Genomic DNA, 17196 nt, shown 5'->3' with positions numbered 1-17196 from the left:
CCAATGAAAGCTATAACTTTAGTCAGAAAAAAGAGAGAAGGAGACCCCACAACTATGACACTATGTATCTGTTTCTCTCTCCAAAAAGCATGCTTTTAAGGCTTAAGATCCCACTTCCTGAAGAGGAGGCTGCCTCCTCATCCGAACCTACTTTGGACCACCCGAACCTAGTTAAAGGTGTGAGGCAGTAGCTCTAGGGCAGTGCATTGGGCATGCCCTCAGTCTTCCTGGCCCTGGTAAAGTTTTGCAGAACTGAAGCTGAATGGTCTAACGAATAAAAAGCGGCTTCTGATTTTTCACTTGGTGTGATATCCACACTCAGGTTGTGCTCTCAATTGACATGGCGGGATTTTGTTTCTAAAAAAATGGGGATGTTCTCGACCTTTGCATCTATTGGTGTACACAATATTTTTTATTACTTAGTTCGTCTTTAAAATACTCCGTACTACATATTGAAGATCACAAAAGATTGATACATAAATCAACCAACAAAAAATGATAAGCATAAAGAGGCTAAACATAATTCAATATTCTATTATGCTGCCATCAAGTCTGGTTGTAGATATCCCGAGCTACAATAGCAGAAGGTTGCACCAAGTAAGTTCTTGTTGATCCGCCGGGAGGAGAAAAGACTAGAGCTTGATCTAGTGGCAAGCCCTACAAATCACAGTTTGATCTAGTGGGCATTGTTTCCCAACTTGTGCCAAAATTACATCGAGCCGCTCCTACATGGTCCAGCAACGAATTCGCATTGGTCATTGGTCCAATAACCAATAGTCATTATTGATGTGCTGGGACCCAAGGCAGGTTAAACTAAATATGTTTTACACCCAACTTTTATAGTTATTTAAACTTATCATACTACAATATTAATGAGTATAATTTGTATTACTTAGTTTCCATACTCCACCATACTCAATATTGTTAGCATAATTTGTTATCATTATTAGTTATATCATAGGAAAAATGTGTTTGTGTGTATGTGCATGTGTTAGTGAATATTTCAAGGTCATTAAATATGACAATAGAGATATCTAAAGTGAAATTTCTAGCTAATATCTTGTATTAGCTTCTACTGTAAACTTAGAAATTTCTAGCTAATATCTTGTATTAGATATCTAAACTTAGAAATCTGATTTTTGCATGAATTTTAAAACTTAGGTTCTACTGTAATTAGGTTCATTGTTGTACAACAAAAATCGACAAGTCCACGGTCATCGATCTCTTGATAGTAGTGGCATTTTCTCAAAAAAAAAAAAAATGATGTGTCGGTGCTAAACTTGCCACCCCTGTGTATAAAAACTTATCATAATTTGATGAGTTTTTTTTTGTATGAGAAAAAAGTGTTGTCGAAAATGTTTTGGCATCAATGCCAATCGCGACTTGTGTGAAGAGCCACCGCCCCTTGATAGAACCCAAAATATATACTACTATACTACTTATTTGAAAAAATAATCAGTAATATCTTGAAAACCCTTGTAATATAGAGTATTTTGGAAATTTTGATGCCGGTTGACATCACAGCTTGTGTGCATAGCCGAATTGCTTGGTAGAACCAAAAAGTATAAGTTTGACAGATTAATGTAGCTTATTTACGGGAAAATATATATTGTAATACTACTTCTTGAGAATATTATTTGCAACTAACACACACATGTCTCTATAATGTAGTGGTGTATATTTTCTGCCTGATACATCTGAATCTAGTAAAAAAAATTGGACAAAATAAATCTACAGAATTAACCGGCTCGATTTTGGTGCAGCTGTTCCGGTCGCCGTCTTCTCCAGACGAACGTAACAGTAGCCTTCTGTTGTCCCTCTCGAAACAAGAGAGCGAAAAAAAAAAGTCGCCCTCTGTTCACAGCTTTGCATTGTGAACGTATCATTTCTCCCTGGACCTATTAAAATAGTCGCCGTCTTCTTCTTCCCCCTTGTTCTCGTTGTTGTTTCCCTCCTCAGCTTCGGTTACTTCGTAGCTTCATAAAAGCCGTCCTCAGCTCCTCGCTCCTTCACACACAACGAGGTTCCCCACCCAGCCAGCACCGGGCGATACAGAGAGAGAGGAACGACGACGGTTGATCGGAAGATGAAGGCCAAGAACGGCGCCGCCGTCGCCGGCGAGAGGAGGCCGATGGTGTCGAGGACGATACTGCTCCTCTGCGTCTGCAGCTTCGGCCTCGGCATGCTCTTCACCGACCAGTGAGTCCTCCTAGATTGGTTTTACCTTAGCACAGGCCCACAGCTGTTACGCTCTGTGGCCCTGGCCTCTGTCTTGGATCCATCTGTCACGCGGTGCAATGCTCCATGTAGCTGAAATATCTTCCATGGCGATGTGTCGATCAGGTTCGGAACGACGCCGGATTTGAAGAGCCCGGTCGTGGTGCAGCGGCGGCCGCAGGAAGGGGAGTTGCAGATCAAGTCTGAAGATTTTGTTGCCAAGACGGTTCGTGCTGAATTTTATCTTCGTCCTGTTTGTCTGTTATAATTGATGGAACTTATGCTCATCTTGACGTCTCAGTTTTTTTTAATGTTCCATAGTTGCATTTATATCAACAGAATCTAAAATTAATTGTATTAAAAAGTAATAAAATGTTTTTTTTTACTATAAGATAGATCAAGCTATTCCATGAAAATGAGACCGTTTCTTTGATTTCAGAAACCATCTGACGATATGGACGTGATGGGGGAAGTCACAAAGACTCATGAGGCCATACAGTAAGTGGACAGAGATCCTGAAAAATGTTCCTAACATGTTAACATGTTTGCATTGTATATCGAGGGACTAATTCCTTTTGTGTCTAGGTATTTAGACAAGTCAATTGCCACACTACAGATGGAGCTGGCGGCGAGGCGCAGCACACAGGAGCTGCTCGGAGGCACGGATGGTGTAAGAAAGGAAAGGAAAAAGGCTTTCGTTGTGATCGGGATCAATACCGCCTTCAGTAGCAAGAAGCGACGCGACTCTGTCAGGGCGACCTGGATGCTTCAAGGTTCATACTTTGCAATGCTACCTGATTGTTTCCTTCTGTAGGGTTAGCTGCTGCATGCTGCATTTCTTGTTATTAGTTAGAACCGATGCAGAGGAATATGTATTTAATCAAGTAGGATGGTGTGGGCGAAGCTAACTAGGAAATTACAGTGGAATATGCATACAGATAATTAATCAATTGAGAATTGTAACAAATACAATTAATTGCAGGAAATATAATTAATTCACTAGGATTATGTATCATTAGAGCTGACTCGGACTTTTAGCATGTGTAGTTTGAGCTAAAAGTTGAGCTCTTTGGACTGGGATGGATCATTTTATTGGCTCATACTTATTCCTATTCTGTAGTACCTTCTGCACTCGTAGCTTGTATGTAATACTCACTACATATCTTCCGTTGATATTTACCAGGCGAGAAACTCAAGAAACTTGAAGAGGAAAAGGGAATTGTCATTCGATTTATGATTGGACATAGGTAAATGTTACATGCACTATGCTTCAATACTTTTTAACTTGTTTGTTGAAAAAATAATCATAACCATAATAAAGAAAAAAATGTGCAAACTGTACATGGAAAGGTTCTATATTTGGCCCAAAAAAGAACTCCATAGAGCCTTCTGTTCTAATTCTGCTGGGGTTCCCTTAAACTATCTCACTTATCCTTTCAATATAATCTATTGCTAACAGTTCATAACTATTTAGATTTTGTAAATAAGCAGCGCACTTAGCACTAATTGGAAATACACATAAAATGTATCATGATGGTAATAATATGATTTTATATTGCAAATATCAGGCGCACACATACAAGATCCCGTAATAGGTTGTACATTTTAGAGGAGTCCAAGACAGAGTGTCGTTATATAGCTCATAGATTTTACAGCTTACTTCTCGGTGTCATGGATTTAAATACACTGACTCAACTAGTAACTGGTGTTCATACTTTGCAGTCCTGCAGCGAACAATGCCCTTGATAAGGCTATAGACGCCGAGGATGCTATTCATCACGACTTTCTTAGGCTGGTATGACGATGTCCTCCAAGCATTTAATTGCATCATTCCTTACATCATGGTCCTGTTAAACTGCAATCAATCAAATCTTCTCGCCACTGCTGATTTGAGTTGTACTGAAGCTAATTCTGATCAAACCGTGCATGCATGTAGGACCATGTTGAAGGGTACCACAAGCTAACTGCAAAAACCAAGACATTCTTCTCCACTGCTGTGGCCTCATGGGATGCTGACTTCTATGTCAAGGTGGATGATGATGTTCATGTCAACCTTGGTATGATGTTTGCCTATAAGTATACCTTCTGGAATCTCGATCATCTTGTAGAAAACTAACTGATTCAAGTGGTGCAGGTGCACTCATCACAACTCTTAGCCGGCATAAATTGAAGCCTCGGGTCTATATCGGCTGTATGAAGTCAGGACCAGTTCTTTCGGACAAGTAATTCTTCTGAAAATGCCATGTAACCATAGTAGAAATGTAGCATCATATTGCCATGTCCTACAAGTACTAAAACTTCACTGCACTGCCCTTTTCTTCAGAACCTCGAAATATCACGAGCCAGAGTTCTGGAAGTTTGGAGAGGACGGGAACAAGTACTTCCGCCATGCCACTGGACAGCTATATGCCATCTCAAGGGACCTTGCCACCTACATCTCAGTCAACCAGTAAGACTAGAAGGAATTTATGATTATTTAGGCAGTATTTCCATTTGATGAGTTGCTACTGATGTCACCTGAGTCCATCTTGTCATCCAGGCCACTACTGCACAAATTCGCAAATGAAGATGTGTCACTGGGAGCGTGGTTCATCGGGCTAGATGTTGAGCACATTGACGACAGGGAGATGTGCTGTGGATCAGAAACAGGTCAGTTTCTTCAGTTGTTCTGCATACCATGCACCATCTCTGAAGATGACGACCAAGCCACTAAAATTACCTTATTTCAGATTGCGAGTGGAAGGCACAGGCAGGGAACGTCTGCGTCGCATCCTTCGACTGGAGGTGCAGCGGGGTTTGCAACCCAGTCGAAAGGCTGAAGGATGTGCACTCGAGATGCGGTGAAGGAGACGAGGCAATCTGGAGCACCTCATTCTGATGACATGTTAACAAGTTTTCACAGGCTTGTTAGCGAGGAAGTATGATTTATGAGGTTTTCTGCCCGGGTATGAACGTAAACAATGCAGACCACAGCTGCCTTCAGGAAGGCTCTCCCAGTGTGAGATCAGACCACAATGGAGAGAAGAGAAGACTTTGACATATCTGATGGAGGTAGAAATAGGAAGGGAATACCTGCCAGACAAACCTCTTTTCTTTTTTTTGTTTTTTCTTCCTCTTTTGTATCTTGTTGAGTTAGAGATGATGCAGGGGTTTGATTGGGGTAATCATGTTGATTTTCTCCGTACATAAACATAATTGCATTCAATTAATTTATTTCGTCCAGTATGAGATCATCAATGAATCAGTTGGGAGTTCAAACATGCTCTGTCTATCTATATGCTCTGCTGATACATGATCTGAATTCTAGAACTTGCGCCAACAAAAATCATCGTTGAACCAATTACAAGTCTGAATTTCAAAGGATCTAGGTATATGTGTGCCCTGTTGATGTATAATCCGAATTCTACACCTTGTGCCAACAAAAACCATGGAGAATTTAAGCAAAGCTTCAGAACACTCTTGTCGCCCTTGTTTTCTGGATCCGTGGATGCTGAGGAATGCACGGGATAATCAAATCTTCAACCATGAATGTGGGAAGACAGAACAAGTTCGAAGAGCTTGATATGTTTGTGACCTCAGGAGATGAGATTACAACTGCTTCTTTGCTAGTTTTTTGTTTTGCTCTACATAAGGATAAACTCTCTGGTACTGTAATATAGCCCAAGAAAGATGCCTCAGAGAGAACTCGGGCCATAGTGGGTCTGGATTCTGCAAATGGCTAAACGTCGTCTGCCACAGAAGGAAATTGCTGAGTCGAGCCTCGCCTGAAGTCCTGATCACAATGTCAGGATCCGGGCATCCATGGCTGTACATATGGCGATCCAAATCAGCTATGGAAATATCTGAATGTGCACCATTAATTGCAGCATGACCATTACAGTTGCCCAGGTGCTCTTTGTGGGCAATATCCCTCCGTTCGGCACACAGCTCGTTAACAGCATTCACAATCTCTGAAGTCGAGTTGTAAGGCATGCAAACAGAGAACACCAATCCAGTGTTCCCAGCGGTGCTTTCCATCAGCTTTTGAGCTGCTAACTTCACCGGTTCAGTCAACATGTCCAAGTCCCCCCAGAAGTTGATCTTGCAGTTAACCTTATTGATGACATCTCTTTTTTCCAATAGCTCATTGATCTTCTCCTCCATTAGCTCCATCAGGTACTGCACCTCACTTGGGTCTCTCTTGAAGTTGTCGATGCTAAACGCATACACTGTAATGTACTTCACACCCATTTCGTAGCAGTATAGCAGACTTGCAATTAGAGCGGAGAAACCCATCCTGTGACCAGTGCCTTTCTTCATACTTCTGACTTTAGCATATCTACGGTTACCATCCATTATAAACGCGATGTGTTCAGGCATCGGGCCATATGAGAGGACAGCTATGACGCATTTGCGTACAAATTTCAGCAGAGTTGCAACAACACCAGTCGTCATTGTCTCATCAGGCTTCTCCATCTTCAGTTCCTAGACCAGCAAGATACATCAGAACTGGTCAGTGCCTTTGGATATGCAGCATCGAATTCGAATTGTGTTGAACTGCTGATTACAGAAAATAAAATAAATAAATAAATGGAAGGGGCCAAAGGAATAGACAGTGGGGTGGACTGGAAAGCTACTGCCGGCTGCTATCCAGATGAGGGGCCATCCACTGAACCCCGAATCGTGGGGAAAAAACTGGATCATTCGTCCAAGTATCCATTCCGGGTAAACATTTGTATTGGACTGCTCGCAGCAAGGAAAAGACCCCAATAAGTTCTCCGGACAATCTGAGCAAAAGTTAGGGCTCCTCACCAACAAGAGGGGCCAATCCAAGTCCGGATCGATGCCGGAAGGTTTTCTACTCCACGCCAGTGCACCAGAGCGGCGGAGGAAAAGGAGGGGTTCCTTCGAGGTTGTTCGCTTCAGTAGGTCCGAGGACGGGAGGAGTGCTCCGCCGCGGGCTAGAGGATCCGTCGCGAGGGAGCGAGAGTGTCTTTTTTCCCCCTTCAGGCCTTGTTCGTTTTGTAGGGATCGAATCCAAGTATGGAACTGATCCAGGAAAGGATTGGGTTGATCCCGTTGCTTCACCCAATCCAAGGTCGGATTAATCCCTGTCAAATTCTCAAATACATGTCCGTTCTGTTAAGCCACACAGGGCGCCATCCAGATCGCCTTGTCAGGTCTCACCCCTCCTCTCGCATCGTGGAAATCCTTCCAGAGGTAAGTGGAGAGAAAGTTTTTCCATACCGAGTTAGAAGAAACGAGACGGGATTGGCTGGACGAAAATCCCACCGAGGCCTAACCGAAGACTACATATTCGATGTGCTGGAAAAATTCCATCGCCGGGCTGAGTGGCCGGGATTGGGGCCTAATCCAGACCGAACCCTGCCTTGGCAGGATTAAACGAACGCGGCCTCAGCTGGGAGATTGTAGATATTTGTTGTGGGGGGGATACTTGTATAGGATCATAGGATCAGTTCATAAAAATTGTCTTTACAAAATGCAAAAGAATCAGGAAAAAACTTTACAACATACCAATAGTTTGTATTTACAACTCAAAAAATAGCTCAAAACTCAATCTACATTTAGAGAAACAAAAATGATAAATTCTGTTGTGAATTGTGTCAACACGGGGTGAATAGTATCCCAAACTTATCTCTTTTTTTTTTGTATCTCTAAATGTAGATCGAATTTGAAGCAACAAATTTTTGGGTTGCATATATAACACAGATGTGTGTTGTCACTTTTTTGATAATATTTGAATATTTATTTATATTAAAAAGATAGATCTCACATATCCTATTTAAAGCTAGATCCTATCCCCCTTGTTGTTGTGGATAGGCTCCCAGGTGTGTATGATTTCTCTAACATCTCTTTACTCTTAAGTTTATTTAGCCATTTTCTAAGTAAACTTTTGTTCTTTAATTCTTGTTACCTCCCAACCCAACGTGTTGCTTTGGTCTACAAATAGTTTTCCACTTAGTTAGCATATATCCTCTTCGCTCCGTGGTTGGGTTGGTTTCGGCAGAGGATTGACCATGCTTTGCAGTCTCCTTTCCCGTTGCTGATCTTGCCCTCTGGGCCACTGATAGGTTTTGGTGCGGCGGTGCAGGTTGCCGGCGGGTGGCGTGGGGCTGCTTGCATGACATGAATAAAGGTGATGGTCCTAGGATCCCTCTCACGCCATGACAATGATCTACTTGATGCATATCTCCATTGATCTGGCGGGAGTATCAACTTCCAGAAGGCTCCATCGACGAACTCCAAATGGACGACATGCCTGGAGATTGCCGGATCGGATGGTATTCGGTCAAGTGCGACCATGTTTTTTCCGACCTTTTGGTTTAAGATGGGGCGTGGCGAAGCTGTTGACATCATGTGATATGTCTTATGTTTCATGGTTAAGTCAGTCGCGAAGAATGGTGGTCCAATTACTGGTGGTGATGAGGAATTGGCTTTGGTGATTTGTGACTTGGAGCAGGGGCAGCACAAGAGAAGTTCTGAGTCTAAACTTGCAGGGTGAGAATCCAAGTCTGGACTTAATTGGTCGTGCCTGGTAATGGTGACCACAAACTTTCTCTAGGGTGAAAACATATGATTTATAATCAAGGTGACGGCGGCACTTGTGTACTGTTTTCTTCTTGGAGACGTCTCTTTTAGAGAAGATGGATTTCTGGTGATGTATTGGTGGTGTTTGGTTTGCTGCTACAAGGAATATATCTCTCTCTAACATGACTTTTCTTTTATGTAATTTTTTTGTTGTTTGCATTCGTATTACCATTTGGACACTGTGTTGTTGCACAGGTTGGGTGTAATTGGTATCTTTCTGATATTAATATATATTCTTTATCAAAAAATGTATTACTTTTCTGTCCATCACTTTTTCAAAAGAATCTTGTAGTGTTACTCTAAAAATAAACCGGGCGTATCGTACGTGCGCCACCGCCGAATGAAAAAGAGCCACCACCTCCACCTCCTACCCACTATAGATCGGTTCCCCCTCCTCCGACCGGCCTCGCCAGTGTCAGGAGCGGTGGGGAACCCGATCTATGAGTGGAGGTTTCAATAAAAGTGGTGCTTTTATATAAGATTAGGTTAGGGTTTTAGGTAGTCATCTTCTTTTGGTTCCCAAATCAATGATGATGATACCGTCTACAATAATTGATCTAGTGCCCACTTCTCGACGAGATCTTCCTCCTGACTTCAATGATGGTGTTGGAAGATTAAAGTTCTCTAGGTATGGTTCTTCGGATCTAGCTTCGCCGGATGGATCTAGGATATTTTATCATGGTTGCCGCGAGGATGTTTGTCCTCGTAATATTTGTCCCGGCTGCTACGTCCTCGACAATGGTGATTCGTACTCTCGGGTTTCTGGCGATGTCGACCAAGCTGTTCGGTTGCTTTTCCCTGATATACTGGTGTTGGTACTCTTGTCGATGGTGATTTACTACTTCCATGGATGTGCACGTGCATGTAGTCTTGGCATATTGCGGCTGAAAAATATATAAAAGAATCTTCATTGGTATTTTCAGGTATGTGGTTTGGTATCTACCTTCGGCTGCCACTAGGAAAGTACAAGATTGTGTCATGGAAGAAGAAAGAGTTTGAAAACCTTGAAGATTTGTTGGTTTCTTTCATACTTTATTTCGTAATAGTTGAAGTTAGCTTGTGTCTCATTACCATGTATTATTTGTTACTATAAATATATGTGGTATTGATTGTAAAAAAAAATAAAGCAAAAGAGGTCACTCTTATGAATACCCAATTTTTTCTCTGCAAAAAAATAAGAATAGGCTGGTGAGTATAAGTACTCATTTTCCGCAAAAGAGTTGCAATCTCTCACCATGTTTATTGCCCTCGTGTTCATTAGTAGAATGCCTCAGTTGAGCGGAATCACAGACACATTGTCGTGGTTGAGTTATCTTTCCTTTCTCGTGATTATGTGCCTCTCAAATTTAGGGATGATGCATTTTCTAAGGTGGATTATTTGATTAGTTCTCTTTCTAAGACTGATTATTCTCTTCTAGGATTTTCTTCTGAACGTGTTGGCTTAATCTTCGTGCCTATAATGCTCACAAATTCCAATTTATTTCTAAACCATGTGCCTTTCTTGGCCATTGTGGTCTTCATAAAGGCTTTTCATTCTTGGACATCTCTGGGGGTCATGTCTACATGACGTTCTATTCCCTGAGTCATGTTTCCCTTTGCCAATCTTCATCCCAGTGCATGTGCTTAATTGTGTGGTGAAATTTTAATTTCTCCATCGAATCTTCATTTTCCTATGCTTGTGGGGTCACAATTTAATGTTGATGCTAATACTGCTAATGATCCATATGTTGACTCTATTGTGTAGGAAACATATCATTTTATGTCAAATAATGATAGGGGTGCAAAGTATGGAGATGATTCCCCTACAACGGCACAATTTGCTCTAGTATCATTGGCGGATCCTCCTCCGATCATGCATACCAGGGAGCAACAACATCACACTAGATTTGCATGCCTCCCGCCATGTGGTGCCTCACTGTTCCCCTTGCTGCTGATTCATGTGTGCCCGCGATAACAACGAGTGTTGGGCCAGACACACTTTCTTTGCTATGCCCTGAATTTTCTGCACTGGATCTACTCCTTATGTGTCACCGAACGAATTATCTGGGTGTGTGTTACTCGGGAAAAAGAAATTCAAAAGGTAGTAACTAAATTAGTAATTACTGAGTCGTTGAAGCCCATGTATTTGTTTATGAATTCTTTGTAAGTAAATTCAACGGCTTTTTGGCTGCATTATTATTACAAGATCCTAAAAATGAAGGCAATGATGACAGTTGGTGCATGTACCTACTGAAGTGCACTTATAGTCGGTAGGTTCTCAACACTTGCTCATGCTATCTTTTGCCCTATAAAAGAGGAGTGGAAAGACCAAAATTGCTAAAGCAAAAAATAAGAGATGGCCATTCCTTATGAGTTATGTTGTATCGAACTGTTGTGGGCTTGTGATGCATTGGGATTATTTAGCTCGTTCCTGTTGTGATTGTGCGATCTTGTTCCACAACACACATGCACTCTTCTACTAGTATCATAGCACAACAAGCATCCCTTTGTAGAAACAAGGGAAGGCGAAGCACCACATTTGTTGAATGTCCGATTGTACTTGGTATCAGAGCCATCCTTTCACCCGTTACGCTATGAACAAAACTTTAAGTGCACTTTGTCGCAATTATTTACTTGGCGAGGTTTCATACACCATGACTTCTGGTGGCACTACCACATCCGCTCTCCTCCCTGCTGCTAAACACATGCACCAATGATGCTTAAACTATGGGTGTCACCTTCTTCCTTCGCATAGTCCCTCCTCTCACTACCATCACTGCAAAAGAATAGGCATAGTAATTTTGAAAAATATGTTGCAACAAATTATCAGGGTGTACGTTTGGATATGCTATGTTTGATGGGGAAAATGATATTTTCTATGGCCCGTGTAAAAAAATAAATTTTGGTGACGCAAAGTAGGTTTTCATGAGAAAATCTTTTGTCTTTTTACATAAGCAACAAAAAAAGAAACAGAGACTATGATGTTTCGTTCTATCGACACCCACATGGACAAGAGACGGTAATTTTAGGGTATACTAACATCAGATACCTCAATTTAATTTCCAACAAAAAAAACCTTGCATCATTTGAACATGTGTAGCCCAAGTAATAATCGTTTTGGTGGGAGGTGTCCAAGCTATGAAGGATTAACAAAGTTTAGAAAAGCTCCTCAATAACTCCTCAAGTTGACTAGTTTTCTAGAACATGTTTACACCTAAGCTGGTTACTTATCTTGCCTCCTTTCACACCTTAGCATGGGGTTGTCTCTTAGTATAAATAGGCTAGTGTTTCCTCTAAAGTTAGACTTTTGGCATTTCATATTCATAGACAAAGACATATATTCTCATCATGAGATTGGAGAGACCTTGATGCCCTTATTCCCGTGATTCCTAATGGATTTGCACCTAATTTGTGCTCCACGACTTAAGCGCGGCTCTTTGTGGGTTAGAGTTCACGATTTCCTTGTGGATTGCACTTAGTTCGTGCTCCGGGACTTAAGTGTGGCTATGTGAGGGTAGTTCGCAAATTCCGGACAGGCGATTGTCTTAGATTGTAGAGTAGATTTGGCATCCTCTTCGACCGGTCATAATCTTCTTTTTTTTTGCTTTTGCGTGCTTGCAACTATTTACCTCCTTGAGTCATGAAGATCGAGCCATATCTAAAATCACCTTCTTGCCCAAAGCCGGTGCATATCACCTCTCCTCTCTCACAGCTCTCCTTCTCCACTCTCTCTCTCTCTCTCTCTCTCTCTCTCTCTCTCTCTCACACACACACACACACACACGCGTCTGAGCTCATTTATGTTCCACCATTACTCCAAATCAGCTCAAATTTAAACGGTACATTTCAATTTGAATTTGGCTACATAATTTGCCTGTTTTTTCTATGAATTTTCCACAGCCTACAAACCAATTAAATCAATGACATAAATTGCATATTTGTAATAAGTTATTCAGATTCAAATATAGTTCACATCAACACTCAACCATATCCAAAGTGAGCACAAATCTGATGGTCTTCGGTGACATAACAAAATGATCACAAATTAAGTTCTTTAGTGAGTTTCCATTTCACAAATTAAAGACCAACATCAGCACATAGCATAAGTGTTTTTGTGAGTCCACATCTCACAAAATGACCAAAATCAATGCTTACAACTTGTTTAAGTTAGTTCTTTTTCTTGTTCCTTGTTGCTATATTCTTTGGAGTAGTCTTCTAGACATTTCTTGGTGACGACACCACATGCTCTAATGTTGCATCCTCAACCATAGACAAACTTTATGTTTCTCTATGAAATTTTGAAAACAAGAATAAAATTGGATATATTTTAGAGTATAAACATTAGGGTCACGATTGAGTGATTTGAGGGCTCAAACTTCGACATTCAATAATTGAAGGGAAAAAGTGAATTTTCTTTCCTTACTTTATTTTTGGATCTTGAGACAGAAATTTAAATTACTTTTTTTTGTTTCCAAATAAGAGAGAAAAATAAAAAATGATTGAATATTTCTTTAACAATTTAATTTCAAGCATACACGCTGGAAGCTGCATCAGACTTCATAGAAAAAGAAGCAAAGACTGCCGATACAACGCCGAAGGCAACCCGATACAAACAAGCGCCGCCGCATGGTTCATAACTCAACAACCAAACGACAAGAACTTGCCTTGCATTAAATCTATGAGACGACACACAAGACCGCATCACACCCGAAGAAGGGAACTTCATAGGCCGACTCCAACTCCCGTATGGCACAAGCCAACGCACTGCCCTCCCATAAGCACCTAAGAGTCGGTGAGTGAACGGCGGGACTGCACCAGGCTGAAGGAGGCGCCGACCAAGAAGTGATGGCGATGGTGTACATAGCGCCCCGGAAGCCCACGGTCGGAGCAACGACTCTAGTTGGTGCACCGATGACTCCCCGAACAACCTAGGTGGCGCCTCCAAGGAGGAAACAACATAGCTGCCCCGTTGCCTCCAAGGAGAGAACGACATAGCTACGCCGCCGCCCGATCTAATTACTAGATCTGGGCTTTCCCTCGGTGCTCGGGCGAGGAAGTCGAACATCACCATGATGATGCCTTCAAGAAGGTGATGGTGCCCGCAGGTGTCGCCGTCGTCAGCTTGACATGGGGATTTCGCCCCAGAACTTGCCGTCAACCCCAAAGCACCTCCTTCATGTGCCATAAGGAGCTGATTAAGCCCAACGACGAGAGGCGATCCCGGTCTGCTATCATCGGAGAAGGAGGAGCAGACCACACTCCCACCGCAACTCCACCGAACGGGTGCTGGATGGTCATGATCCAGCCAGCCGCCGTCACCTCCACGGTGCTCACCTATCGACGCCATCAGGCACTACCACGCCCAACTGCAGCCATGGGCCTAGAGCCGCATGCCCGCCAAAGCCCATCTAGGCCAAGCGGCCCCTAAGCTCGTGTCTGCAGCCATAGGGAGGCTTCCGTCACGGGGCGGACTGTGTCTCCACAGCCATCGTCGAGACGCGCGCATCGCCAGAGCTCCGTAGCACCTAGATGCCGCGCTGCTGCCAGAGAGAAACGCCACCACCGCACGACGGAGAAAACCCCACCGCCGACTTCCGGACATTGCCCGGGGAGACCTTTGGCGGCGGCGGGACGGAGCGGGGCGAGGGTGGAGGGGCCCTGAGACCGGCGGCGCGGTCGGGACTCGTGTCTCCTATGGTTGACGACTCAAGGGTTGGAGATATTTCCCAAATTTGAAAAAGGAAAAAGTCTTTTTCAAACCCTCAAGTTGTAGTGGTTCGCCAAATCCAACCTTCAACTCAAAATCCCGGTCGTTTATACCTGAACTATCTTATCCCAGTCTAAACCGAATGCATGATCTCCTTTATGTGCAACTATTGGTTTGGTGACATGTGACACGTGCGCAACTCTGTCCATTCAGCCAAGATTTGACCTTATGGAATCTGTAGCAAAAACATGTTACCACTTTATTACAGCTCTGTTTCCTTGCGTCTCTGTTTATGCGCATGCTGATCTCCTTTGAATGCATGCGCGTTACCTTAAAACCTACAGTATGTAACTATGTATGGATCATTGAGCAGACGGCAGACGTTAGCATGGTCGCGCGCGCGTCAGCAGTCCGCCGGAGCGAACGACAATGTTTCCGCCTCGAGATCGTAGAGCACGCGCATGTCCTGCTGCAGGAAGTTGCCTATGGTGGAGCCCGAGTCGCCGGAGTCGGCCAGGAGGAGGCACAGGCTCCCTCTTCTCTGGTCGTCCAGGATGTAGTTCCGCCGCGGCAGGTCGAGGTCCGCGCCCTCGAAGTGGAACACCATCCTCGGCACGGGCACCGGCGGCCCGCGCCTCCGCATGGGCGCCGTGGCGAAGCACACGCCGTCGTCCGGACCGCTGCTGTTGGCGAACGGGAGCCTGAGCTGCGCGCGGAACGCCCTCACGACCTCGGTCAGCACGGCCGCCGGGAAAAGCGTGAGCGCCGTCCCGGAGTCGACGATGACCCCGCCGGAGCCGTCGGCGGGGCTGAGCGCGAACGCCGAGAGCGGTATCCGAAGGCGCCTGGTGCCGACCGTGACGCCGGTGAAGGGCACGTAGTAGAAGGTCGGGTTGTGAGGGCTCTGGAGGAGCCTCGTGGTCTGGACGGGGCCGTTGGCGTCGTCGTAGATGCCGGCGGTGAGGGAGCCGAAGAGGAGGGTGCTCTTCCTGGCGCTGGCGTAGGGCGTGAGGCAGTAGGAGAAGCGGCGGATGGACATCTGCGATACGAGGGAGAGCGGGTTCCGCCCGAAGCCGACGATGCCGGAGCCGTTGTTGAGGCTGCCGATGTTCATGCTGCCGCAGCCGAACCCGAGCAGGGCACTCACCCTCTCGCCGGACGACGACGAGAAGGTGAACCGCTCGGTGGCGTAGACGCCCAGCGTGGTGGTCCCGTCGCCGTAGTTGTAGCGGTAGGTGCAGGTGTCGGGCCTCTGGCAGGCGTGGTGCAGGATCTCGCCGCAGAGCTGGCCCGAGCACCGCATGGGCTCGTACGACGACGACGCGCCCGGGGTGAAGAGCGGGTCCGGCTGCGGGAGGCAGCTCGCGCACGGCGCGCACTGCGTCCAGATGAGGTCGCTGCCGGTGTCCAGCAGCGCGGACACGGGCTGCGGCGGCGTGCCGATGGCGAGGTCGACGAGGTACTCGAGGTCGCCCGACGGGCGCACGGCCACGCCAGGCTGCTGCTGCTCCTCCGCGCTCTTGCCGGCGTGGCGCCCGTTGTTTCCGCTCCTCGCCACGGAGAGCGCCGCCGCCCTCGCCTTGCTGCGCCGCATGGCGCGCCTGATCAGCTCGCGCCTCGACATCTGCTTCCCGGCGTCCACGTGCGTGAGGTCGACGCGGACGTCTCCGGCGAAGGCCGCGGTACTGTCCGCCGGCGCGGAAGCGTAGAGCGACGCCGCGAGGAGCAGCGGCAAGGCTAGCGCCACCAATGCTTGCTTCATGGCTTGCTTCATGCTTACGATTAAGCTAGCTCGATCGAATACTATCTAGTTTGCGCGGCAAGGCGTCCCATTATATACCCAATATTCTTGCACCTTCCGGATGCAAACACGCATCGGACGCGAGCTGCAGCGCACGAAAGCAACCGCCATGGCCAAGACGATGGTCCATGCTCGCGGCTTTAGAAAATTCTCTTATCAATGGTGGATGAAGCACCAAAGTAGGGGAATGCCCTTTGGTCTGTCTCGGGCCGGGGCATCACTCGCGCCAACAGTTGGGCGACCTGTACCTCACCAAGCTGCGCGCGACATACCCGTACACCACTAGATCACGGCTAGAATTCTTGATGTGACCGCCGAACTTAGAGGGAGATTCTAAGCAGAAATGCTAATTACCGGTGAGAGAAAAGCTCGGGCGCCCGCAATGCGCGCCGCCGGATTACTGCAAGAGATCAAATATTCTAGAGCTGCATAGAATCGATGTCCGGATCTAATTCGAACCTAATCTTAGCTTTCACGAACAAGATAAATTATTACTCACTCGATCTAGCATATGCCTGATGTAAGCAATCTATTACAAGATGGCGTCATCAAGTGTTTCCAAGTGTGCGGTTCTTTCCTATAACATACCGTCTCGGCTGCCCATCACCAAGTTTATCAGTATCCCGATGGATCCCAGCGCAAATATGCGCCGCGTTTGAGTCTCCGCGGATGGTCCGGTCAATATGCGTCGGGCCGCTGGACCTGGTTCCTGGGGCCACGCGGACGCCACCATCACGTCCTCGTTGAACGACCGTGCAGCAGCAAATGTTGCCCGATGCGCCCTCTAGATCGTCGGTGCCGCGGTTTGCCGCTTGCATCTCCAACTCCAGTTCCCACGGTAAATTGAATGTGCCTCCTCCTTATTATATTGAGTTCCTTTTTTAAAACAAATTGAAAATAGTGC

The 17196-nt window shown here is 45.3% G+C and overlaps 3 protein-coding genes across 4 annotated transcripts; 1 reads left to right on the top strand and 2 right to left on the bottom strand.

Annotated features, from left to right (window-relative positions):
• Positions 1-1922: 1922 nt before the first annotated feature.
• LOC127301797 (beta-1,3-galactosyltransferase 7) lies at positions 1923-5477 on the top strand. The gene is made up of 11 exons (XM_051332072.2): positions 1923-2199; positions 2344-2443; positions 2657-2715; positions 2803-2990; positions 3401-3464; positions 3940-4012; positions 4154-4274; positions 4352-4439; positions 4541-4666; positions 4757-4866; positions 4947-5477. The coding sequence occupies exons 1-11, from the start codon at positions 2087-2089 to the stop codon at positions 5093-5095; spliced, it is 1191 nt and encodes a 396-aa protein (XP_051188032.1). The 5' UTR covers positions 1923-2086; the 3' UTR covers positions 5096-5477.
• On the bottom strand, positions 5413-7610 carry LOC127301798 (dehydrodolichyl diphosphate synthase CPT3). 2 transcript variants are annotated; one of them, XM_051332073.2, is made up of 2 exons: positions 7009-7610; positions 5413-6681 (listed from the first exon to the last, which is right to left on the bottom strand). In XM_051332073.2, exon 2 carries the CDS (start codon positions 6670-6672, stop codon positions 5806-5808), a length of 867 nt encoding a protein of 288 aa, XP_051188033.1. In that variant the 5' UTR covers positions 6673-6681; positions 7009-7610; the 3' UTR covers positions 5413-5805. The 2 variants fall into 2 exon arrangements, with proteins under 2 accessions (XP_051188033.1, XP_051188034.1); XM_051332074.2 differs by having other exon boundaries at positions 5413-6672.
• Positions 7611-14710: 7100 nt separating this feature from the next.
• On the bottom strand, positions 14711-16439 carry LOC127301796 (aspartic proteinase nepenthesin-1). Its single transcript, XM_051332071.2, has one exon. The coding sequence runs from the start codon at positions 16263-16265 to the stop codon at positions 14895-14897; it is 1371 nt and encodes a 456-aa protein (XP_051188031.1). The 5' UTR covers positions 16266-16439; the 3' UTR covers positions 14711-14894.
• Positions 16440-17196: the final 757 nt, after the last annotated feature.

The sequence above is a fragment of the Lolium perenne genome, chromosome 5 (genome assembly GCF_019359855.2).
Source record: "Lolium perenne isolate Kyuss_39 chromosome 5, Kyuss_2.0, whole genome shotgun sequence".
Classification (NCBI taxonomy): domain Eukaryota; kingdom Viridiplantae; phylum Streptophyta; class Magnoliopsida; order Poales; family Poaceae; genus Lolium; species Lolium perenne.
Note: the sequence above shows the minus strand (reverse complement) of the source record. Positions and strands in the feature narration are given on the sequence as shown.